Below are 25,459 nucleotides of genomic sequence, written 5' to 3' on the forward strand. Positions count from 1 at the left end.
AAGTCACAGGTTTAATCATTTAGTAGAACATCTAAATAAAAACAATGTTGTTTTATGATATATTTATGAAGTTCAATCAGTCATGTGTATTAAATGAATTAAAAATATCTTCAAGATGGTAAAAATTTTAGGAGTAGCTCATCTCAATATATATATATATGTGCATAAAACCGTTGGTTATCAATATTGACAGTTTTCACTGATGTTGTTGCTGCTGTCTATTTATACGTGGATGTCTTGCTATTTTCTGTCTTCTGTCTCTTTATTTCTGTTTGTATTCATATTCATTTTACTTTTTTTTTGACATTATAACTCTTACGCTGCTGTGACAAAGAGATTCCCCCCAAGTAGATCAATAAAGTTGATCTTATCTTTCCTGACATATTTGTCATATTAACGGTTGTGAAAACAGAATGGAGAAATAGAAACAAAAGTGAGACATCTTCATATTAAACGATCTCTACACTCTCTGCGCCTCTCGACTGCCCTTCAGTGGCTGAAGCTGAATAGCAGCACGAACATGAACATTTACTGAAAAATAGTAAACAGACGAATATAGATTTTTGAAATATCCAACCAAAGAAAAACGGTTGAGGGGTTTTGATGTTTCTATTTTGTTGCTCAATTTCATAATACTTTCTCCAATTGAATAAGTAGCGGTTGCACTCCGGGCCGCTAGGGGGCGCTGTTGCCGCTGAAACAGCGGGGCTGAAGAAGAAGCGGTGTCAACAAACATGGGAACCCGAACTTCATGTGAGCACATCTGAGTTCACGGAGGGGATGGAGACGTTCAGCCGGAGAGCAATGGACAGGATTTATTCCGTGGTATGTTAACGAATATTCCCGCTCATTGAGAGGGAAATTTTGTCTTACACGTTCCGGTAGAAAGGTAAGGTGTTAGCTTCTCACAAACGACTAGCTGCATATCGGGTGGTTTCTGGCTAAAGACTTGCTGCCAACAAGCTAGCTTCCGACGAGGAACCTGCTGCAAACCGGTTAGCTTCAGGCTAACGACCAGCTGCACACCGGTTAGCTTCAGGCTAACGACCAGCTGCAGACTTGTTAGCTTTTGACTAACGACCAGCTCCACACTGGTTAGCTTCAGACGAACGACCAGCTGCACACCGGTTATCTTCAGACTAACGACCAGCTGCACCCCTATTAGCTTCAGGCTGACGACCAGTTGCATCCCGATTAGCTTTCGGAAGTTTGGGCTCTTAGCATCATCCGGTAATTTAGAAATCGAGCAGCGAATATAAAAACATAATTTAACACTTTTTCTGCACTTAAACTTACTTTTAGAGCGACCTCGGGACAATTCAGTCTGATCTAACCCAAGTGACTTGGGATACTTGAAGTTATAACCTGTAATTGTCATATATTTAAAGTCTGCCTCCTCTGTGGAGATAAAAATCAGTAACTCAAGTCTCATAGTAGAATAAATAGAAAGTTAAGATTTGTTTCAATACATCTGTGTCTTTTCACTGTATCAATGTCAATAACGAAGTAGCTTTTTAAACAATCACGTGGTCAGCTTTTCATTATTTGCACTATAAATGTACAAACAGTGCTGTACAAGTACAGTGCAAGTAATGTAGTGTACTTTGCAAAGCGCAAGTCAAGTAAAGTATTTGTTTAATGGTCTTGTGAGAATAATCTGATTTATAAAAATCTTAAAAACAACATGGTTGCTATATTTGCAGGACTTTTCGAACTGGACGTTCACGTGCACTAAATCCACTGAAGGTCATTTTAGAGGGAAAACCTGAGCACATAGTGCATTATTTATTGGTTTTAAGCTTATTTCCTGAAATCAAGTAAAGGGAAAAGAATATAAAATAAAATAAGAGACTCAAGTGCTCAAAAACAAAAAATAAATGTCCTGTCAATTAGAAAAACCCAATCCTGCTTATTTTTGATTTATTCTGTTTGCTTTTGTTTATTATTGTCCTTATCCTACCTATGTTTTTGTCTATTTTTGTCATCTTTATTGTCAACCTGTTTATGTTCCTATCACAATGTTGTCATTTTGGTTGTCTACTTTCACCCTTGCTGTTATTTTATTTGTTTTTTTTTCCCCATTCTGTTGTCAGTTCTTATCCTTGATGTTGTTCTCTCTGCTGTCTATTTATTTGTGCATGTCTTTTGCTATCCTCTAATTGTCTATATTCATATTTATTGATACTGTTGATAAATGTTACGCTGCTGTGACAGAAGAATTTGTCTTATTGGGCTCAATAAAGTTTATCTCATCTCAAGTGACGTCAGCTAATTATGGAATTATCATTAAAAAATGCTGTAAATCAATATTTTCTTTATGAAATTTCATGAATTCATGAAATTTTTCTCCTTTTTTTTTTTTTTTTTTTTTTAAAGCGTAATTATTGAATAATATTATGTTGATGTTTGTTTCACGTGAGGTCCTGCTGGCCGTGGTCGTCCTGTCCTGGTCCTACGTGATTTACGCCGGCAGGGTCGCAGCTCATTGGCTGCTGGAGGCAAGGACCGCCTCCCTGGAGGACGACTGAGCCCGCCGGACCCCGGAGGGCGCCGCTGCTGGCGGGAGGTGACCAGTTCCACGCTTAATTCCCAAATCAGGATGATTAAACACACTTTCTAGAAATCTGACGGAGACCGTCAAGGACCAATTTCCGAGAAAAACACCAGAAGTCAGTGCAGCTCTGCTGTCCAGTCATTGGCTCAGAAACAGGAAGTGGCCGACTCTTCGTCCAATCACAGTCAAGGATGGACTTGCGCAACGGATCCCAGGATGAACTCGACATTTCCGAGACCCGTCTCCTGCCAAAATAAGGTCAAATTTAAAGAGACTTTGAATTCAGAATAGATGTTCTGATGGCTCGATGAGATTTGGATTGGAAACGTCAATAAATCTTTCAGTTCTCTCCTTTTTATCCCCATTTATATTTGTTGATCTGAGGTTTAGCTCAATAATTTAACTCTTTTAGTGTCTATTGTTGTTTTCCACTGATTTATTTGTTGTGGGGGGTTGTCACACAAACACACACGTATTTACGTCTGTTCATCATTTCCAATATCTTTTGCAACAACCTATCGTTTCTTTCCTATTTCAAGGTTTTATTCTTGAATCAAGTATATTCTTATAGACCTCTTTTTAATATATATATATCCTTTTTAAGCATAAAATCTTATCATTCTTGATATATAACCCAGAAATCTATTTTAAATTTTAGTTGGTGGATTATTGTCTTGTAAGAAAATACAGGAATGCTACCTCTGGTTGTCATGGTGACCAGGTGTCACCTGGCTGCAACGCTCCCTCCGGCCACCAGGGGGCGCCAGTGAGTCGCTGGAGGTGAAGGTCACGTGAGAGAGCAAGACTCATGGACACTCATGGAGGTCCTCCTTGCTTGCGGATTGTTTTTGATTTTTAAATTAAACATCCTGCTGCCTCACAGGTTCCCTCAGGAGGCTGTTGGAATATTATGGGATGGTTTCTTTGCCATTTACTTTATTTTTTGTAAGTCAGTTTGCTGTCATCATCTGAAGGTCAAACTGTCAAATCAACATTTAGAAAATCCACACTTTCCAAATCATATCTTCTGAGCTGAAGACTGAACAAACACACACGCATACACAATGAGCAGCTGAGTGTGTGTGTGTGTGTGAGGTTTAATTACAGAATACATCAGAGGACACACGCACACAATGAGCTGCTGTGTGTGTGTGTGTGTTCTCTGATGTATTCAGTAATTAAAACTCACACTCCTGCGCTGGCTCTTTGGTGTGTTTTTCTCAGAAATGTAAATTCCCTCAACAGAGTGGGCGAGTGGGTCTCAGTCAACAAAGACTCCACACACACACACACACACACACACACAGAAACACTCATCTGTAATTAAACATCTGCGGCTCCAGGCCGACGAACGCTGAAGAGCCTCAACTGAAACCCTGGACCTGAACGTTTTTAGAGTTTGACTTGAAATTGATCGGCTTGGAAGATGTTATCGGCTCTGATTGGTCATCAATACTGATCGGTGATCAGCTCGGATCGGTTTGTTTTGCTTCAATAGTCCAAATCATCACTGAATATCAACCTCATAGTCAATGTTGACATTCTTTGGAGTGATTAATTGTGTGTGTGTGTGTGTGTGTGTGTGTGTGTGTGTGTCTGCAGCAGCTGTCTGTCTCATGCAGAGTTTCAGACAAGCCCTCTCCTCTGCTCCTCCTCCACTGATGACATTTCCCTCCGGCCTCCTCGACTTCCACTGAATCCGATCTGGTCAGTAAAAACAAACATGGCGGCTCCTCCTCCTCCTCTTTGGGCCTCCAGGATCCGAGGTGGCGGCGAAGACAAGCCCGAGTCGCCGTGGAAACGCGCGGCGAAACGAGGAGGAGGAGGAGCCCCGGGTTCCGCCCCAGCTTTATTTATTTAAAGTCTGACAGCTTTATTTCATTTTTTAAATTTAATAACATTAAGGTTCAGAAGCAGACGGACAGGCAGACGCAGAACAAAAACCAGGACTTTTTATGTTCTAAGATGATTTCTAAAGTCATCCTGCTAGAACCCTTTGATTTAGACTCCTTGATGTAAACTTGAAAAATATCCTTTTGATGGAACCCTTTGATTTAGACTCCCTGATGGAGCCTTTGAAATAACCCTTTGATTTGAACCCTATGATGGAACCCTTTGATTTAAACCCCTTAATGGAACCTTTGAAAAATCCCATTGATGGAACCCTTTGATTTCAACCTGTTGGAACCTTTGATGGAACCCTATGATGGAACCCTTTGATTTAAACCCCTTAATGGAACCTTTGAAAAATCTCATTGATGGAACCCATTGATGGAACCCTTTGATCTAAACCCCTTAATGGAACCTTTGATGGAACCACATTGATTGAAGATCGTGATAGAACCCTTTGATGGTATCTTGATTTCAAAGAACCTTTTGATGGAAAGTGAGCAGAACCTTTTGATTAAAACCCTTTCAAAGAACCCTTTGATGGAATCCCTTTCGATTGGCTTGAAAAGCAACTTTTAACAGAACCCTCAGACGGATTAACGTAAAACCCCCCGTATCCATGGTTACCAGGCACGTCGAGACGACGAGCTCAGGTCGGAGGTCAGGGAGGTCGCGATGAGGAGGTCAAAGGTCAGGCCAGGTCATGGTTGAGCGACCCGGGCAGGGAGGCGTACGGCCCGTTAGGCGACTCCTCCTCCGTCTCCATGGTAACGCGCTTGGTTGCTCCAGACGCCGGGCAGCTCTTCTTCCCCTCCAGCCAGTAGGTCACCATGTCGCCCTTCCCCTGCCCCGGACAGACGCCCGTCAATCAACCTTCGCCGCGCCGCCGGCGGCCAATCAGACAGCGGCTTCCTCACCTTGACCTGCAGCGTCCCGCGGCACGCTAGCGTGTAGCCACCGATCTCCTCCAGAAGGTAGAAGACGCTGGAGCTGCACTGGATCTTCAGCGCTGCCGGACACAGAGGAGGAAGAGGAGCTCATCCGACATGTAAGAACTCCCCGTGACTTATCAGGGCGGCCATCTTGGCCACGGTTGCCATGGCGGCGTGGGTTACCGAGGCTGGTGGACTCCATCCTGGACGCCGTGTTCACCGTGTCCCCGAACAGGCAGTAGCGAGGCATCTTGGTCCCCACCACGCCGGCCACCACCGGACCTGACCACACACACACACACACACACACGTGAGGCGTCAATGTGTGCGTGTATCTCTGTGTGTGTGTGTGTGTGTGTGTGGACGTACCGGAGTGTATCCCGGCCCGGATCTGCAGCTGCGTGTTGGGTTTGTGTGGAATCCTGAAGCTGCTGCAGACGCCCACCAGGTCCAGGGCCATGCTGGCGATCTCGGCGGCGTGGAGGATGCCGTTCTCCCGTGGAACGCCCGACACCACCATGTCTGCGCGCACGCCGCGTCGATTAGAGATCGTGGTCGGCATAGGCTCCGCCCCCTCCCTCCCACGCCCCGGACTCACAGGCGTCTCCGATGGTCTCCACCTTGTAGACGTCGTAGTTGTCGATGATGTCGTCGAAGGTGGTGTAGAGCTTGTTGAGGAAGTCCACCACCTGGTACGGGGTGCTGCTGCTGGAGAGCTGGGTGAAGCCCACGATGTCGCTACACACACACACACACACACACAGAGTTTAGCGGAGTGTGTGTGCAGATCTGGACGTCGGTCGGTCCACGTCCCACCTGAAGAAGACGGTGGCGCTGACGTAGCTCTGAGCCTGCGACGGCTTCCCCTGCCGCAGGTCGTCGGCCACCTGGCGAGGGAGCATGCCTGGAAGCAGGACACAACCCAGCCGAGATGTTTCTCCTGGAGCCCATCTGACCAAATCTGGTCGAATCCTCCCTCCTGTGTGTGTGTGTGTATGTGTGTGTGTGTCGTACTGTACAACAGCCTGTCCGTCTTCTGCTTCTCGTGCATCAGGTCCTGCGTTCGCTCGGCCACCAGCACCTCCAGATGTTTGCTGTACTTCTCCATCTGGAAGGAACCATCAGCGTGAGGCGCCGTGGAGAGACGGGAACCCAGATGGCGGCGGCGGCGGCGGCGGCTACCAGGTTCATCATCATGTCCACCGGGCTGACTTTGACCGGGTTGATCCGGTGGACGAACTTCCTGATCTGCTCGAAGGTGGGCCTCTGGGAGGGGTTCGGGGCGCGGCATCGCCGGATCAGCTGAGGAGGAAAAAAAAAATTCAAAAAATTAAATTAAAAATTAAAAATAATTTAAAAATTCAAATTAATTATTTAAAATAAAATGCTCAAAAATATATAAATTAATATATAAATAAAATATCTAGTTAGAACAGATTTTTTTCTAATTTTTTTTTTTATTCCTTTTTACAAATTAAAATATTTTAGGATGATTTTAATTGAATTTTTCAATAAAATTCAGCGTTCAAGGACCTCCACGTAGTCGGCCGGGCAGGGGCAGGTGTTGTCCGCCTTGCTGGAGATCAGCTCGGGGAGGGGGGGGCACCAGGCGCTCTCCAGGCCGGCGTCCTCCACCTGCGGGCGCCGCAAAACAGCGTCACCTTGGCAACAGACCCCGGCGGCGGCGACAGGCGGCGGCGACTCACGGGGACGGGGTCGCTTCGGGTGGCGATCTCCAGCAGGATGATGGAGTAGCTGAAATATCATTAAAAATTATCATTATAATGACGTCAAAATATTCCGCATAATAGCTATTATTATTGATTATAATAAAAATAATCATAGTAATAGAGGAAATAATAGCAAAATTTCAAATAATCAGGTTAATAGTAATTATCCGTTATTTTTCATGTAATTATTATGAAATCATGATTGAAAATGAGGATAAATTTGAGGAAAAATTAGGTAAAAATAGGAAAAAGTCCAACTTTTAAGAGGTTTAGTTTTCAGTCAAAACTGTCAAGGAAATATGAATAAAAATTGGTGACCGAAAACAATCAATATTTGGTCAATTATCAAAATGGAAGACAAAACTGGAGATATTGGGAAAAACTGGAGATGAAGGCAGATGATGGGTCATTTTTATAAGTCAAAATAATATATTTATAAAAAAATATTATATATCATATAATATTATATATTATATATAAATATTTATAAAAAATGACAATAGATTTAAGAATATCTTTTTAAAAATCCTGTGAAAATAGAAACAAGGTCCAACTTTGATTCTTTGATCTAAAAATTGTGGAAAAATGTCTTGAAATATTTAATTTTCAGTCAAAACTGCCAGGAAAAGAAATCATTGACAGAAAACAATCAATAATCTGTCAATAATCCAAATGGAAGAAAATACTGGAGCTACTGGGAAAAACTTGAGATGAAGGGTTATGATAAAGATAATCATGGATTATTTTTGTAAATCAAAATAATAATAATAATAGTAGTAATAAAAGTAGTAGAGTAAAGATATTTTATTGCTCTTGAAAGGAAATTAAGGATGATTTTAATTAAAGTGAAAAAGTGAGAGTGAAAGTAATAGAACATGAGAATCAATTTGTGGTAAAATTAAAAAAAAATCAAAATAGAAACAAGGTCCAGCTTTGGTTCTTTGATCTAAAAATCACGGGAAAATGTCTTGAAATATTTAGTTTTCAGTAAAAACTGTCAGGAAATTGTGAAAAGAAATCAGTGACGGAAAACAATCAATAATCTGTCATTAATACTGGCAATATTGGGAAAAACTTGAGATGAAGGGTTATGATAAAGATAATCATGGATTATTTTTGTAAATCAAAATAATAATAATAATAATAATAATGGTAATAATGGTAATAAAAGTGTTAGAGTAAAGATATTTCATTGATCTTGAAAAGAAATTAAGGATGATTTTAATTACAGTGAACAAGTGAGGGTGAAAGTAATAGAAAATGAGAATCAATTTGTGGTAAAATTTAAAAAATTTAAAATAGAAACAAGGTCCAGCTTTGGTTCTTTGATCTAAAAATCGAGGGAATAATAATAATGATAATAATAATAATAATAATAATAATAAAATTAGTAGAGTAAAGATATTTTATTGATGTCTTGAAATATTTAGTTTTCAGTAAAAATTGTGAATAAAAACAACAGAAAACATGATCCTGGAGGCATCGGACAATCTTGCGACGAAGGGTTAAATAAGACTCCTGGACGTTGACGTTGTATCGCCATGGAAACGCCCCGTACCTGAACACGTCCCCCGCCAGCGTCGGCTCCACGTTGGAGCTCTGGAACTCGGGCGCCATGTAGACCTCCAGCAGCCTCTGCTGATAGGACGACTGAGGCTCCGCCCCCTCCTCCCGCCGGTACACCCTCAGCCCGTAATCTGACGAGGGATGGCGTGTCACAACGGCGCCGCCGGCCTCGTCCAATCAGAGGCCGCGGTTCGGCGGCCGTTACCGGTGATCTTGCAGACCCAGCGGTCGTCCAGCACGCAGTTCAGGGACCGAAGGCGGCCATGACAGATCCGGTGCTGGTGGAGGTACGACATCCCCCTGGCGATGTCCATGGCGAAGGAGAACCTGACACCAGAAGATACGTGAAGAATCTGCCGATGGGCGTGGCCGTCCCGGCGCCGGTCACCGATTGGTTCACCTGAAGCCCCAGTTGAGCGGGATCTCCTCGTTGAGCAGGACGTCGTTCAGGCTCCCTTTGGGGCAGTACTCTGTTACTATGGCAACGTTGGGAACCTCCACACAACCGCCGATGAACTTGCACAGGTTTGGGTGATCCAGCTCCCTGGAGATGGGCAGAATGAGCCACGCCCTCAAGTGTGTGTGTGTGTGTGTGTGTGTGTGTGTGTGTGTGTGTGTGTGTGTGTCACACCTGACTTGCTTCACTTCCTGCCGGATGGTTTTGGACAGGGAGAAGGACTTGGACTGGATCTTCTTGATGGCCACCGTCCGCCCGTCGCTGCAGGAGAAGCTCAGCTAGTTACTGTAAACGCTACCCCTGTGAAGCCACTGACTCCTTCTCAAGAAACAGTACTACTATTACTACTACTACTACTACTACAACGGAGTACTGCAAAGTGCTACAGATGCAGTATTTGAGGTGGTGGTAGAGCAAGAAGCATACAACAGGGTACTCGGAAAGGAGGTATGGTTGTATGAAAATGTATGGAGTGGCAGAGAAGTATGTGAAGGGGTGCAGGACATGTATGCCAGGTGTGAGACAGTCATGAGGTGTTGCTGTAGGTGTGATAGAGAGGTTGAAGGTGGAGGTGGGACTTCATTAGGGATCAACTCTGAAACCCTTCTTGTTTGCAGCGATGGACAGGCTGACAGATGAGGTGAGACAGGAATCTCCATGGACCATGATGTTTGCAGATGACATTGTGATCTGTAGTGAGAGCAGAGAGCAGGTTGAGGAACATCTAGAGAGGTGGAGGTATGGCTTGGATAGCCTACTGGAGTTGCCAGGCAGGAGGTCTAGAACATGACCAAAGAGGAGGTCAATGGAGGGCAAGAGTACAGGAGGTTACTTGGTGAGAGATGTTGGAGACCCCTGGAGGAAGCAGCCCAAAGGAAACGAAAACAAAGGGGAAGAGCTTTGGTGGCAGGAGGACCCACTAGATCCCGGTGCAGGTGAAGAGGGTTCTCCGGCCGCCCGGCTGCCCGGCGCAAGATCCCAGCGCCGTCACGCAGCTGGTGTTACTATCGCTGTTCCTGACCGGCATGCTCATGATGCTGCCCAGCGTCATCTGGGCCTCCTGGTCTGCGGAGGAACACGGAGGTCCAGTGGACCCTCAGGACCGCGGAGGAACCTTCCGGAAAGGGTTTGACGACGGTCAACGCCCAACTCCTTGGACACCTACCACGTTTTATCACGGCAAAGTCAATGATCCAGCTCTCGTCCCACAGCAGCCTCTGCTTCTGGTACCGAAGCCACTGGGTGACACACACACACACACACACACACACACACACACACACACACACACACACACAGTATTGTAGTACCGTGCTGTTGTGGCGGCTGGTTTTGTGTTGTCTTGTCATTGTGTTGTGGTTCTAGTGTCATGTTGTTAGTGTTTTGTTGGGCTATCCTGTTGTTGTTGTTGTTGTTGTTGTTGTTGTTGTTGTCGCCATGATGTCCTCCTTATTTTGTGTTGTTCCCGTCAAGTTTCTGTTGTAGTTCCCATGGTGCTGTGTTGTTACTCGTGTTGTGTTGTTGTTGTTGTTTTCCTGCCATGATGTCCTTGTCATGTAGTCTTGTTGTTCCCATGGTGCTGTGTGGCTGTTACTGTCAAGTTGTGTAGTTGCTCCTATCATGCTGTTTTTGTTGTCCCTCCCATGTAGTGTTGTTGTTCCCATGGGGTTGTGTCATTGTTCCCGTTCAATTTCTGTTGTTGTTTACATGTTGTGTTGTTGTTTTTGTTGTTCCAATCATGTTGTGGTCCCGTTTGTGTTGTTGTTCCCGCCGTGTTGTGTAGTTGTGTGTGTCCTCACCAGGGCGGTCAGTATGAAGCAGAGACACAGGAGGCTCAACGGCAGGCCGACGGCCATTTTGGCCGACGTGGACACGGGACACTCGCCACAGTCGGCGGGGCAGGTGGCGCAAAGCTCCGCCTCCTCGCACACGCCGTCGCCACACACTGTCATGACGGGACACACACACACACACACACACACAATCAAACAACAGAAAGTAGCCCATCCCAGGACGGGGACCCTGTTCCCGTCACATGACCCCGAAACAGGAAGTGGCGGCGTTCTGCGGCTCACCTACAGCCGGCAGGACGGTGCTCTTGGCCTCCAGGGCGACCTGCATGCGCCCGACACGTATGTGTGCGATGAGCGAGGTGAGGCCGGCGTGGACCAGGACCACCTGCAAGACAGCAGGATGGGCTTACTGCTCCCTCCTTCATGCAGACCTGTGTGTCGTCTGCATATAGCAATGCTAAGCTCTGTGCTGAGGTGCTAACTGATACTACTGGCATTTTGCAGATGTTACACTTACTCCGTGTGTGTGTGTGTGTGTGTGTGTGTGGCACCTTGGCGGTCCAGTTTGTCTGGGTCATCTTGCCGGAGGTGGAAATGGTGTGTGTGAAGATCTTCCCGTCGTCAGGGATCCAGGGTCCGCAGATACTTTCTGTCTGTGGGACACAGCCGTCGACGATGACGCTGTACTATTTTTACCTATATTTTTGTTTTTTTTTCATTTCAATTTTTCACTAAAGAATTAAATTTTTTGGGTAATTATCCATTTTAATTCATGTCTTTTTTTCTCAGAATTATTCTGATTCAACTCTTTTTTTTTTTTTTTTTTTTTAACTTGTTTTTTTTTCTTTTTTATCCTCGTTTTGAAATTTAATACAGCTTTTTACCCAGAATTTCCATTTTAATCCATATTTTTCCATTTATTTTAATTCAAGTTTTTCTCAGAATTATTCTGATTCAACACAATTTTTCTTGGATTTTTTTTCTTTTTGTTCCAGATTTACCATTTTAATTCAATTTTTTTTTTTTCCCCAGAATTTCAATTTTACGATTTCTGAATTAATCCCAGTTTTTCTAAGAATTTTTATAATTCAATCCGCAATTTTTGGTTGGAAATTTTCCATTTACCATCCAGATTTTTGATTTTAATCACATTTTGTTTCACACTTTAATCCAGATGTTCCAATGTATTTCATCTTTATCCTAAGGTCCTGGAGCCCTCTGCCTGAGGAGACAGACAGGAGGTCCTACCATGGAAGTCCTAGCATGGGGGTCTCAGACCTACTGTGGGGGTCCCTCCGTAGAGGTCCTAACACCTAACATGGGGATCCTTCTGTGGAGGTCCTTCCCTGGAGGTCCCTCTTTGGAGGTCCTAGCATGGAGCAACTACCACGCAGGTCCTATCATGGGAGTCCTATGGTGGAGGTCCTACCATGTGTCCCATGGGGCAGGAGTGGATGTTGGCGTGGTGGATGCAGCAGTTCTCTCCATCGGCGTCCTTCCAGTGGGCCGGACACTCGTGGTGCTCGCAGAACCTCCGGGCCTCGGCCTCGGTCACGATGGAGCTAGAAAGCAAAGCCCGGGGTCAAAGGTCGGACCGGGGTCCGGGGTCGGACCGGCAGAAGGCGCCACCTGCGGGTGAAGACGCGGCGCTCCACGGCCCAGCGGTAGAAAGAATCCCGGGCCGTCACTGAGTAGACCACGTTGAACACCTCGCCGCTCTTCACCGTCTCGGGAGGCCGGACCACCCAGGCCATCTCCAGGCCTGCGAGCAACGCGGGTCAAAGGTCGGGTGAAGGTCAAACAGGTGAGGGGGCGGAGCCAGGGGCTCGGGGAGGCGGGGCCAGAGGACTCCCTCACCTCCGCAATCTATCATGTTGTACTCGTTGGGTCCGTCCAGCGGCCAGCAGTCGTACTCGCTGTTGTCGAGGTCGTGCCAGGCGACCGCACACACCTGGAAACACACACACACACACACGCACCGCTTCATCCATTTTTGAGTCCGTGGAACGCAAAATCCAAATTCTTCACGGATCCTGAACGCATCACATGGTTTTATCACACCAGAAGAAGGAAGGGATGTTGTTCTTACCCAGAGGAGGAGGACGACCAGGAGGCTCCTCATCTTCGCCTCGGTGGAAGGAGCTTTGACAGCAGACAGGCGGGCAGAAGGTCCGTCCAGCAGCAAGTGTGGTCTCCTCCACAGACGGTCAGCAGAAGGTCCCTCCCCCAGCAGAGCTCCTCCCACCCGGTGGACAACAGCGCCCCCTAGTGGTGAGACAGGTCATTACACCCGGGAAGTTTTCAAGCAAAAATCAAAAATCAAGAAGGTTTAAATGTCAAACCCAAATCAAAATGTATTTATTCGGATTATTTATTTTAATAAAATGCGCCTTTAATTGTCCTACAATGGAGAAATTTCAAATGATGAGGTTTGAATTGTTCTTATCAATACCCCTGTTAGTTTAATCTACAGGGGTCTTATTATTGTTCCAGTTTATAAAGATTTTTTTCCCGCCTCGAATTAATATAATCGCATGGTTACATAAACAAATATTTACATTGGTAAATATGAGTACACTTCAGAGATTATTAAGTATTTTTAACTTGTCTTTGTATGTCTTGCTGCTGCCGAAAACCCAAGCATTTCCCAGCATGAGATCACTAACGTCTCAACATCAAACAAATAAGACAAGATAAACTTTATTGATCCCCAAAGGAGAAATTCTTTTGTCAGAGCAGTGTAACAGTTATCATCAATAAATATGAATAGTCACACAACCCCTTAGTTTTCAAGCCAAGTAGCAGACCTGAGGAACCTGGTGAGATTCCTGCTCCATGATCTGCAGCGTCTGCTTGAACAAACCTGATCACTTTTTTAAAAAAATCAATTTATTGGCACTGATCAATCAATTGTTGCAGTTCTGTTCTGACCACTAGAGGGCAGCAGAGAGTTGCTCTGTGTGGACTAAAAAGGCTGTGGGGGGGTTAATTACAGGGTTAACAAGCAGCTGTGAGGGCAACACACACACACACACACACACACACACACACACACACACACGCTTCAGCAACAGGGCGCTAAATCACAGGTTTAACTCCTCCTGTCCATAAACTGTGGAATCTGCTGAGGTTATCGCAAAGTAGCAATCATGTTCCCATCTGCTCCGCCCAATCTGTGTGTGTGTGTGTGTGTGTGTGTGTGTGTGTGTGTGTGTGTGTGTGTTTTCAACCACCGCAGGCAGCACTTCTCACTTCCCGAAGTGTCTTCCGCTGTTGAGCACACAAATCACCCGCCACCCCCTCTCATCTCCTCACCAGGTGATGCAGGGCAGGTCAGGGGGTCAGAGGTCAGAGGTCAAGCACCAGGGCGGGACGTCTGACAGCCGCAGCTTCCAAAGTGACTGACAGGGTTGAATGAGCCGGAGGATCCTTTTTAAAACAAGCGATTGGCTGAAGAGCTCAGTCTCCACGGCGAGCGGAAGTTGGACAAACTGGTTTTGTTTTGCCTCAAATTGGTAGTGATGTCATTTCTGCTGGAAGAATAAACAAGGTGCTCTGTCCTTTCAGCGCCTTTTAATGGACATCAGTAAAAAAAAACAACACGGTAAAGTTAGATAAAAACACAGGGGGTTTGAACGTTATTTACAAAATCCGATCCATTTCCAAGATGCCGTCGAGAAGGCGATTCTGTTCAAAACATTCCCATCTGTGACTTTAGCCTCGAGGAGATAAACACGTTTCACTTCTATTGTCAGGCTGGGATTTTAGCCCTGCTGACACTTCTTTGTTTGTTAGCATGCTAACGCTCACCAGAGCATGACTAGTAGTCTGCAGGCACGCTAACACCTAGCAGTCTTGCATGTTAGCACCGCCTGTAACACTCATTGAAGAGGTCAAATCACTCTGGAGCTATGCTAACATAGCTAGTGGTGTGTACAGGTTTGCTGCCAGGCAAATGCATTGAATTATCATTTCGTTAACGTTAGCATGCTAACCGCGTGATTTACAACATAAATAATCTTTTTTTTTGGAGGCAAACAGCTGCTCCGGTGTAGAACAAGAACAACAAAGATGTCGGGGTTTGAGGGACAATGCGGGGGAGGTCGTCGGAAAAACAAGTCCCGTGTTCAAAATAAAGTTTATGGTCCTTTCAGGTCCTTTGGTGTGAAACACAGGCGCCCTGATGATGTCATCGACACGCCCCCTGCCGCACGGCGACGTCATCCACGGCGATTGGACCTCGGTGACCCTTCCGCCTCTCGACCTTTAGCAGCACCTGAAGGTCACACATACACACAAATGACGTCATGCCCAATTATCTTCATTTGGACGGTACGTGTGTGTGTGTGTGTGTGTGTGTGTGTGTGTGTGTGTGTGTGTGTGTGTGTGTGTGTGTGTGTGTGTGTGTGTGTCTCACCGTGTCCAGAGTGTGTGCTGCCAAGGTGACCTCTGTGTGTCTCCATCCGTGTCCACCTGTCCTGCTCCAAAGGGCAGGGCTATACCTGTATCAGCCAATCAGAAGCGAGATTTTTTTATTTGATTGACAGTTCATCTTCAGATCAAGGAACAAACAAAATAAAGATTAATAGTCCGAAGGAGAATTGGAACTTCTTCCAACCTCTGGTCCCGCCCCTTCTTCCGAACGAACAGCTGCAGGACGCCCACGTGATGCCCCGTTAGCCAATGGGAGAAGGAGAAGCAGGCGTCGCCGCGGTTCCACGGCGTTGCCGACTGGACGGAAAGCCGGGCGCCGCGGACGCTTCGCTGCCCCGCCTTCAGCTCCGGGACGGACAGGTAGCGCTCACCTGGGGGCGCACGGGGGCCGATCACAGACGCTCATTGGTGATTGATTGGCGGCGAGTTATTTACGAGCGGCGTCCGTCTCACCTTTGGCGCCGCGAGTGACCTCCCACGGCAGGTCGCCGTCCCGCTCGGAGATCCAGTCGCACAGCCCTCGGTCGAAGGAGCAGTGGCGCACCAACGTGTCTGACACACACACACACGCACACACACACACACACACACACACACACACGGACATTTCTTTATTCTGGAGACTGAATTACAATAATTCAATCATTCCACATATTTTTTCATGTTGTCATCTATGTGTGTGTGTGTGTGTGTGTGTGAACACTCACCGGGGTCATCCCCTGCCTCTTCTGCCGTGGCTCCGAGCTCGATGTCAAACTCCCACACCTGGTTGTGATTGGATTGTCGGGGGACTGTGAACACACACACACACACACACACACACGCACACGCACACACACACACACACACACACACACACACACACACACACACACACACACACACACACAGTGTGACCTTAAGGCCGCCCCCCCCAGCGCGTTGCAAAGTGCTGCAAAGTAGTGGAAGTGTCCTCACTGTGCACGTCTCCCCTCTGCTTGTGTGTCACCTGCTTGTTGATCCGGTTGTTGACCGTCGTGGTCGCCATGGCAACTGTAGCCAGCGGCGCCGAAGTCCCAGGCGAAGGCGTGGAGGTCCTCATCATCATGGTTACAGCGACAGTTGTTATGGTAGGGGTTGTCGTTGCTATGGTAACCGGGGTGTTGGCAGCAGGTGTGGAAGGAGGCGGAGCTAAACTAGTTGTAGTTGTACTGCATGTAGAAGTGGGTGAAGTGGTGGTTGTTGGGGAAGAACTAGTAGTAGTAGCAGTAGATGTTGAGAGTGTAGTAGTGGGAGGTGCAGATGAAGTAGTAGAAGTAGGATGTGTACTAGTGGGAACAGGTGTAGTAGAAGGTAATGTTGTAGTAACAGTGGATGTAATAGTAGTAGTAAGATGTGTAGTGGTGAGAACAGGTGTAGTAATAGGTGGTGTAGTTGCAGTAACAGTGGTTTTAGTAGAAGTAGTACGGGTAGTAGTGGGGGAAGGTGTAGTAGTAAGTGGTGAAGTTGTAGTAACAGCAGGTGTAGTACTAGTAGTAGTAGGAGGAGGAGGAGGAGGAGCAGCAGGTGTAGAGGTTGCAAAAGGAGCGGTTGTCATGGTGACAGTAGTAGTTGCAAATGAGCTAGTTGTACTGATCATAGTAGTAGTGGTAGTAGTGATGGGAGTTGTAGTTCTTGTAGTCCTCGGCATCTGAGGCTCCAGTGCTACTTTAGGGACAGCTGTGAAAAAACGCACATGAATTTGTTTCTTTGTGTTTGTGTCCCTTCTTCCTGTGTGTGTGTGTGTGTGTGTGTGTGTGTGTGTGTGTGTGTGTCACCTCGACAGGCTCCGCCTTCACAGTGGCACTTTGGCGCGTCGGGGTTGAGGGTGCAGAAGGAGCGGCGGTCTTTATCTGAGAGAACAAATGTGATTATTCCCACGCCAACAGGCCTTGCGAGGAAAGAACGCTGCTGACATAGCTAATATGCTAACAGCTCACCTGCGCAGGTGTAGCGCCCGTCCATGTAGGTGAGTCTGAAGCCCAGGTGGCACCGACACAGGAAGCTACCAAAGGTGTTCACACACTTCCTGCGGCGAGGACACACGCCGCCGCCGCCTGCACACTCATCCACGTCTGCAGGGTTGTAGGGAGGAGGTGACAGAGTGAAGCGGGGTCACCCCCCCCACCCGCCCCCCTCTTGCCCCCCCTCTTGCCCCCCTCTTGCCCCCCCTCCTGTCCAGGTGGGCTGATCCGCCAACTCACCCACACATGTGCGCCGGTCCGGTCCAAGCCGTAACCCCGGCGACGGGCAGGTACAGCGGACCACGCCCTTGGTGACCTCACAGCCGTACTGACAGTTGGCATGGTAACACGTTCGGGTATCTGCAAGATGGCCGCACACACACACACACACACACTCTCAGCTCAGGTTCGCTCTCCAAGTGTGTTCATGTGTATGTGCGGACTCACTGCGGCAGCTGCCGTCCGGCTGAAGTGTGTATCCATCCTGGCAGTAGCACTTGTAGCTGCCAGGCGTGTTCATGCAGCGGTGCTTGCAGGGGCGGGGCTTAAGGCCACACTCGTTCAGGTCTGACACACACACACACACACACACACACACACACACACACACACACACATACACAGATAACGGCAAGCTGTTTTCACTCGTCTTGTCAACTTGTTGGATTAACCTTTGACCTTCAGAGCCGCTGGGGCATCTCAGCTGTGTGTTAAGTGTTAGGTTACAGTGTGTGTGTGTGTGTGTGTGTGTGTGTGTGTGTGTGTGTGTTACAGTAAAGGCTCAGGTTTGAATCCAGATGTTGTTTTATAGTCAGGATATGAGTCATGATGTGGCCTCTAATCTGTAGATTAACTGTGTGTGTGTGTGTGTGTGTGTGTGTGTGTGTGTGTGTATGTGTATGTGTATGTGTATGTGTGTGTGTGTGTGTGTGTGTGTGTGTGTGTGTGTGTGGTTAAGTGGGGGGGGGGGGGGCGCCTGCTTGTTCTATGTTTGGAAACAGACGTGTGTGTGCAGGGGGTGGATGTATATTGCTGTCTTTGCGAGGACCACTACTACCACTGCTAAACATCTAGGTCAGAACATCAACATGCAGTTAAAACGTTCTTCAGAACACAACAGACGTGAATATTATTCAGCGGTGTGAAGAACGTTCAGAAAGGTGGAGGTCGTTCAGACACACGAAGAACATCTGGAGATGAGGAGAACATTCAGACGGTTGAAGAGCATTTGAAGACGTGGAGAAGGTTCAGACACACTGAGGCCACAGGTTGTGCTTGGAGAACCTGGAGAGGAAGCACAGGCTCCAGGACAGTGAGACAGTGGTCATGAGTGTTGGAGAAGGTGGAGGTCTGGAGACAATCAGGGCGTGTGGAGGCAGAACCTCAGAAGCTCAGAGCTTCAGACTGTCTGGGACAACTGGAGAGACATGCAGAGACAATGGAGATGTTTGGAAGGAACCCGCAGCCTCAGACACCACTTCACAAGACAGGAAACCTCAGTGTGTGTGTGTGTGTGTGTGTGTGTGTGTTGTTGCGGGGGTCTTCAGGTAAAACAGGCCCTCGCAGGTCAAACAAGCACGTCAGGAATGTGTGTGTGTGTGTGCGTGTGTGTGTGTGCGTGTGTGCGTGTGTGTGTGTGTGTGTGTATGTCATCTCCGAGGCCTGATGGGAAACACAATCCCCGGGAAACCGTTACCGTGGTTACAGGCTTTGCCGGCGTATCCAGGGTAGCACTTGCAGCGGTCGGGCCCGACACACTCCCCGTGTTTACAGCCCTGCTGGCAAAGAGCTACACACACACACACACACACACACACACACACACACACACACACACACACACACACAGGGTTAGTGTGCCAAGATGATGTTGGAGGGTTGGGGCTTAACCTGGACCGGTCAGCTGTCAATCACAGGGTCAGCTGTCAATCAAAGAATCACTTGTCAATCACAGCTGTCAATCACAGAGTTAGCTGTCAATCATCCTATTCACCCTCTCATTCACACCTGCAGGCACATTAGAGCCTTCAATGGATCTGCTGGCTGAAGATGGAGAACATAGAGAGAACCCAGGAAGAACATGGAAGAACATGGAAGAACATGGCGAGAACCCAGGAAGAACATGGCGAGAACCACGGAAGAACATGGAGAGAACCACGGAAGAACATGGAGAGAACCCAGGAAGAACATGGCGAGAACCAAGGAAGAACATGGCGAGAACCACGGAAGAACATGGAGAGAACCCAGGAAGAACATGGCGAGAACCAAGGAAGAACATGGCGAGAACCCAGGAAGAACATGGCGAGAACCCAGGAAGAACATGGAGAGAGCCCAGGAAGAACATGGAGAGAGCCCAGGAAGAACATGGAGAGAACCCAGGAAGAACATGGCGAGAACCCATGAAGAACTGTGTGTGTGTGTCTCCACACAGGAGAATGTGGAGAGGATGAAGGAAGGAGGAGGTAGAGGGAACCCAGAAAGAACCTGAAGAAAGGAGAACATGGAGTGAACCAAGAGAGTCGGTGGAAGCGGCAGATCGGAGAAGGTTCTCCAGGACCAGGAGAGGTCTGAGGAACCCCGTGTGTCCTCACGCTGGCATCGGCCCCAGTCCAGAATGGTCCAGCCCCAGCAGCACTCCAGGCGGTTTCCATAGCGACAGACACCATCAGACACCACAGCAGCCTGGTCAGCCCTGCTGACACACACACACACACACACACACACACATCAGTTCTCCTGGTGTCCACCCAGATGTTCTCCAGAAGATGAGTGTGTGCAGACGACGCCCTTCTATTCGCCGCTGTGTCTCAGCCGAATCACCTCCGATCATCTCAACCTGAGGAGGTCTGGAGTGTCTAGTGCGGTAACTTCTTGTAGCTTTTTTTCAGACAATTCTTCATGATCTCCTGAAGGTATCTCTGCAACCCTGTTCAGTCACCTCCTCATGTCTCTCAATGTTCTCCACGTCCCTGAATGTTCTCCACGTATCTGAATGTTTTCCTTGCATGGTGAAGTCCCAACCCAGATAATTTCCTGGTGTTCTCCTGGAGGTCTTCTGCTCACTGTGAAGTCCCCTCCAGGGGTTGAAGGGTTTCTCTAAACATCTCCTCCAGACATTTCGGGCATTTCCAGGTCGCCTATCCGGCCGGTGAAGGTCAGGGGTCAACCTGGAGGTGTAGACACTGGCGGGGGGGCTGGACGTCCTCAATCTTCTGGGCTGCTTTGTGGTGGACCAGTTGGAACCAGCTGGACCGTCTCTCCCGTTTCCACCTGCCTGTCTGAACATGAAGTCCACCCTCCTCCTCCTCCATCGCCCCACATAGTTTCCCCTCTTCTCTTTTTTTCCTGCTCTGTCCATCAGCGGTGTGTGTGTGTGTGTGTGTGTGTGTGTGTGTGTGTGTGTGTGTGTGTGTGTTTTGCATTTTTTTCAAATTCTTCATTGTAAGAGTTCAGACCAGACCACTTTTAGATTAAAGAATCTAAAAGAATCTTTTTTCCTGCTCTGTCCATCAGCGGTGTGTGTGTGTGTGTGTGTGTGTGTGTGTGTTTTGCATTTTTTCAAATCCTTCATTGTAAGAGTTCAGACCAGACCACTTTTAGATTAAAGAATAATAAAATTATATAATTTAAAACAGCTAATTTGACCATCCAGCACATTAGCATATAGTAATAGAATAATACATTTAATTGAAATTAAATAAAAAAATTGGAACGTGAAAAAGTGTAATAGCGCGACAATTAAGTGTTTTAACGTTATGATATTTAATTTAAAAAATCACTGTAAATTACTCCTTTGGCGTTCCGTTCTAACAAAATAAAATTAAAAATAAATAAAAATCGGGGTTCTGTTTTCGAAGAGGATCCACTCTTTGTTCGTTATTAACGGAGGTTCCAGAACTTTCCAGAACTTTCCGGAACCCTCAGACCTCCGGACGGGGAACCCACCTGAGATCCTCCGTGATCCGGGACCGGGTCCCCGCGCAGAACCAGCTCAGCAGAACCAGGCCGACCCGGACCGGCATCCCTGCGCCGCCCGGGCCGGGACCCCCGCTGCTCCGGACGGACTGGCCCCGGTCCTGGTCCCGGTTCCGGTCCAGATCCCCCGCAGACACACAAAGGCGGATGAACTTTATTTTTATGCTAGCTGCTTCCGGTGGGACGCTTCCGGTGGGCGCGAGTGAGGAGTCGCGTGCTCCTGGTGAGACGCAGCGGCCGTGATTTAAAAAAAAAAAAAAAAAAAAAAAAAAGAAAAGAAAAAGGTGAGTGCCGCTACTGCGCATGCGCGCGTGACCGGGATGGGGGTGGGGGGGCGTGGAGCGGAGGCAGGAAGTGCCGTGCGCGCGCTGACCGGCGACATCCGGTGTTTATCGGTAAGGAAATTAAATCAGGGGCCCCGAAATTAAATGCAATTAAATGTTCATCGTGAGGTCATGAACGCAACACACACACACACATTTTGTTGACGTTCAAAATGAACTTTAACGGTTAAACATCATTCCACGCAATGATTCCAGACTCGCTGATATTAAGTTTGTGTTTGTGTTTGTGAATTGTGTGTGTGTGTGCGTGTGTGTGTCCTGTTTCCTGTTCCCTTCAAGCATTCAACTTCACTTAATTTTAATTCCTTTTTAATTCTTCTTCCTTCAGCTGCAGGGAATCTTCAAATCTTTGCACTTAAGACCTCAAAACACTTTATAGCCTTGACTTTGACACTTAATAGTTTTATTTGTATTTCTTATTCCCCCCCCCCTTTTTTTTACTGTTTCTACAATTTCCTACTATTATTTATTATTGTTATGTTTTACTTGAAACTCTGCCACAGCAATTTCCATCGGGATAAAGAAAGTTGTTCTTATTCTTATTCTTATTATTGCCTGGTATGTCTGTTCTTACAAATTTCCAAGTTGTTTTTTAAAATCATTTTTAAGGGTTTAACTGTGTTATCTATTTTTGTTCTCCCAAGTGTCAAATTATTAAAAGTAAACTTTTATAGGGAATTTGTAAAAAGTTAACCAAGATCCTGTGTTTACATGACAGGGGAGATGATTAGTGGTGTGCAGGAGGTAAGATATGATAAGGCACTGTAAGATACTTTGTTGCAGCAAGAGTGTATAATAAAGTGTGTTTGAATAAAATAAATATGTAATAAAAAATATATAATTTTTGCTTTCTTATTGAACGCCACTTATTCCCTGGTAATTGGAATAAGATTAAAATCTTATTAATTCTCCAAGTATTTTTAAGAATCATTCATGAATCAAGGGTTTAATCTAATATTGATTTTTTTTCTGTTTTATTTTTTTTAAAGTAAACAAATATCCCTTGTTTCATGGCAGAAGAGACAGTCATCAATGTGCAGGAGCTGAAATAAGATAAGGTAAGGTAATGCAATACTAATGCAATAGATAATGCAATACTTGTTTCAGCATGAGTATGTAATAAAATATGAGTGATTAAAAAACTTTTTTTAATGATTATAATTATAATATACATATGTAATTATAACACAATTATTGCATTTCTCATTGAACTCCACTTCAGATGAGATAAATGTTATTGATAAATTTATTGAAAAATTATTTTGTCACAGCAGCGCAACAATTATATTATCAATAAATATGAGTATAAATATGAATAAAAGAGACAATTAAAGGATAGCAAAAGACATTCCATAATAAATAGACAACAGCATGAACAACAACAACAAAAAAAGATGACAGAATGGAAAAAAAAAAAAAACAACAACAAAGATACCACAGAAACAGTGACAATAACAATGACAAAAATAAATAGGATCCAAATGAGTGGAGTGACGCCAACAAGGATAAAATATATATGTATATAAACTGTTCAAAAAAAATAAAGGGAACACTAAAATAACACATCCTAGATCTGAATGAATGAAATATTCTTATGAAATACATTGTTCTTTCTGTAGTTGAATGTGCTTACAATGAAATCACACAAAAATGATCAATGGAAATCAAATGTATGAACCCATGGAGGTTCATACATTGTCCAAAATTAAAGTGTAAAAATACACTACAGGCTGATGCAATGTTGATGTAATGTCCTTAAAACAAGTCCAAATGAATCAGTGTTGCGTCCTAAGTGGACAGTGTGACAGACTTGGAGTTACACTGTGTTGTTTACGTGTCCCCTTTATTTTTTTGATCAGTATATAGTATTATTGTTATTCCCTGGTAATTGTGTTCATCTTACTAATCCTCCAAATATTTTAAAGAATTATTTTTAAGGATTTGATTTAATATCGATTTTTTGTGTTTGTTTTGTTTAAACGCCAAATAATTTAGAAAAAAAGGCAATTTGAAATAAAAGTAAACAAATATCCTGTGTTTCCATGACAGGGGAGACGGTGCAGTTCCCCCCGCCGCCGCTAGATGGCAGCAGCCGCCCGCCTGGAGACTCCTGGAATTGGTGACCTTCTGGAAAGCTGAGAAACTTCTCCTCTGGTGCGACGGAGCAGATAAGATCAGATTATATCCTTGCATTTCACGTCCAGCCCCTCAGGGACGGCGTACTCAGTCCTTACACAAACAAACAAACCTCATGACAGCATCACGATGACACCACGGCTCAGTAATCCGCGACACATGACTTCACCCTAGCGTCGGCTCGTCGGGCAACACTTAATTTGCAGATTCACAATTAAAAGTAGGAAAATAAGATCAAGGATACTATCAGAGTTCACAAATAAGGCGATTTTAAGAGATTAGTTAACAATGTTTCTTGCAATGACTGTTTCCTGTGCAATAACCAGGATTTATGTGTTATATATACATGTACTTGTAGTGTATATGTTACATATATTTTTACATACCTTTAACTTTATTTTCATCTATCTATTTTGATCTTTACCGTTTTTTATTTTACTTTTAGCATTCATTATTTTATTGTTTATTTTTAGATGAGATGGGATGTACTTTAATGATCTTATGTTTTGGAAATGGTTTAATATAGAGCTCTGCTAAAGTTATATTATATTAAATATAGAGTAATATAACAAAATGTAATATAGAGTTCTTTTTTGATTCTTCTCCACTGATTTCAACAAAAAGCAATTTACCCCTGGAGGATCAATAACATATTTTGATTCTGATTCTGATCAGAAGTGCACCAAATGTAGTTTGTTTTTTTTCAGTATTTTTTTCATTTTATTTCGTTACCATTGATTTCATTCTAATTAAATAAAAAGACAAAAATGTATTAAAAATAAAATTAAAATGCTTGCCAGCAAAATGGATCGTCTCCACTGCGCCTGCTTGTGGGAAAATAAATCCACCCTCCTCTCTTTTTCAAGAAAACCTCAAAATGGCTGCTGGGTCATGCTAGCTAGCATCGGAGCTGGTTGACCTCTTCTCACAGGATCCAGCTTATCATTAAAAACGTCTTGCAACTGCGGCAAGTATATCTGCGAACAGATCTCTGGGTTGAGCTCAGACCTTCTAGCTGGCCTTGGTGTTGCAGTCTGGAGATCTGATTGGCTATCGCAACTCAATGCATCAGTTAACTTACAGCGCACAGGAGCCTGCTCTGTTGATTCTGAAGGCTTCAGGCAGATTTCATAGAGCCTGATGACACAAACTAGCTGAAATGTGATTGGATAAAAACTCCAAATGCAGTGCAACCAAGTCAGTATGAAATGACATGCAGAGAACAGACTATGGAGAATAATTTTATTTTCATATTTACAAAGAAATTACATTTACTTTTTTGATTATTTGTATGCCAGCAGAGAAGGTTTTGCTGGCCCTGACAGCCTGACCCTGGATAAGATAAGATAAGATAAGATAAGATAAGATAAGATAAGATAAGATAAGATAAGATAAGATAAGATAAGGTAAGATAAGGTAAGATAAGGTGAGATAAGGTGAGATAAGGAAAGATAAGGAAAGATAAGGTAACATTCTTTGTTGTCAGTACACATTCCTGTTCAGAGATATGACAGCATGAAACTGACATGATTATATGATATTATAATATAATATAATTATATTAGATTTATATTAGATTATATATCTTATAAAGTAAGAGTAAATAACAGTAGAAGCAAATGGAAGTGGCAGAATGTCCATAGCATGAAAATAAGGCCCTTGTTGT

The 25,459-nt window shown here is 45.2% G+C and overlaps 2 protein-coding genes and 3 long non-coding RNA genes across 7 annotated transcripts; 2 read left to right on the forward strand and 3 right to left on the reverse strand.

Moving 5' to 3' along the window:
• Nucleotides 1-710: 710 nt before the first annotated feature.
• LOC147223255 (uncharacterized) lies at nt 711-4,281 on the forward strand. Of its 3 annotated transcripts, none has more exons than XR_015107550.1 (3): nt 711-825; nt 2,421-2,812; nt 4,157-4,281. It is a non-coding gene; the product is annotated as an uncharacterized LOC147223255 (long non-coding RNA). The 3 variants fall into 3 exon arrangements; XR_015107551.1 differs by having other exon boundaries at nt 4,160-4,177; XR_015107549.1 differs by lacking the exon at nt 4,157-4,281 and having other exon boundaries at nt 2,421-2,905.
• Nucleotides 4,282-4,858: 577 nt separating this feature from the next.
• LOC147223256 (atrial natriuretic peptide receptor 2) lies at nt 4,859-13,172 on the reverse strand. Its single transcript, XM_086165419.1, has 23 exons — nt 13,012-13,172; nt 12,780-12,873; nt 12,552-12,684; nt 12,352-12,484; nt 11,474-11,575; nt 11,205-11,307; nt 10,929-11,074; nt 10,295-10,367; nt 10,050-10,194; nt 9,304-9,390; nt 9,073-9,216; nt 8,878-8,999; nt 8,665-8,803; nt 7,083-7,131; nt 6,910-7,011; nt 6,559-6,678; nt 6,391-6,484; nt 6,193-6,280; nt 5,975-6,114; nt 5,746-5,898; nt 5,560-5,658; nt 5,362-5,453; nt 4,859-5,288 (listed from the first exon to the last, which is right to left on the reverse strand). Exons 1-23 carry the CDS (start codon nt 13,042-13,044, stop codon nt 5,136-5,138), a joined length of 2,544 nt encoding a protein of 847 aa, XP_086021545.1. The 5' UTR covers nt 13,045-13,172; the 3' UTR covers nt 4,859-5,135.
• On the forward strand, nt 5,424-7,019 carry LOC147223257 (uncharacterized). The gene is made up of 3 exons (XR_015107552.1): nt 5,424-5,492; nt 6,431-6,634; nt 6,899-7,019. It is a non-coding gene; the product is annotated as an uncharacterized LOC147223257 (long non-coding RNA).
• Nucleotides 13,173-14,494: 1,322 nt separating the features above from the next.
• LOC147223258 (nephronectin) lies at nt 14,495-17,339 on the reverse strand. Its single transcript, XM_086166105.1, has 9 exons — nt 17,315-17,339; nt 17,153-17,227; nt 17,044-17,054; nt 16,345-16,531; nt 16,064-16,147; nt 15,810-15,908; nt 15,541-15,727; nt 15,340-15,424; nt 14,495-15,198 (listed from the first exon to the last, which is right to left on the reverse strand). Exons 1-9 carry the CDS (start codon nt 17,337-17,339, stop codon nt 15,112-15,114), a joined length of 840 nt encoding a protein of 279 aa, XP_086022231.1. The 3' UTR covers nt 14,495-15,111.
• A 278-nt stretch (nt 17,340-17,617) lies between these two features.
• Nucleotides 17,618-19,127, reverse strand: LOC147223259 (uncharacterized). The gene is made up of 3 exons (XR_015107553.1): nt 19,035-19,127; nt 17,786-17,905; nt 17,618-17,698 (listed from the first exon to the last, which is right to left on the reverse strand). It is a non-coding gene; the product is annotated as an uncharacterized LOC147223259 (long non-coding RNA).
• Between the last annotated feature and the right edge of the window lie 6,332 nt (nt 19,128-25,459).

This window comes from Fistularia commersonii, chromosome 19, assembly GCF_037954325.1.
Source record: "Fistularia commersonii isolate RoL2024-O1a breed Wild chromosome 19, RoL_Fcom_v1.0, whole genome shotgun sequence".
Lineage (NCBI taxonomy): Eukaryota > Metazoa > Chordata > Actinopteri > Syngnathiformes > Fistulariidae > Fistularia > Fistularia commersonii.

What these genes read in the sequence shown, in the direction of transcription:
- LOC147223256 (XM_086165419.1), bottom strand. Translation starts at nt 13,044, where the DNA reads ATGAGGAGCCTCCTGGTCGTCCTCCTCCTCTGG. An exon ending in TGGACATGATGATGAACCTG is followed by an intron (nt 6,485 to 6,558) that starts GTAGCCGCCGCC and finishes GGTTCCTTCCAG; the next exon opens with ATGGAGAAGTACAGCAAACA. An exon ending in GACGGACAGGCTGTTGTACA is followed by an intron (nt 6,281 to 6,390) that starts GTACGACACACA and finishes TCCTGCTTCCAG; the next exon opens with GCATGCTCCCTCGCCAGGTG.
- LOC147223258 (XM_086166105.1), bottom strand. Translation starts at nt 17,339, where the DNA reads ATGGACGGGCGCTACACCTGCGCAG. An exon ending in ACAACCGGATCAACAAGCAG is followed by an intron (nt 16,148 to 16,344) that starts GTGACACACAAG and finishes GTGTGTTCACAG; the next exon opens with TCCCCCGACAATCCAATCAC. An exon ending in AAGAAGGGGCGGGACCAGAG is followed by an intron (nt 15,425 to 15,540) that starts GTTGGAAGAAGT and finishes TGGCTGATACAG; the next exon opens with GTATAGCCCTGCCCTTTGGA.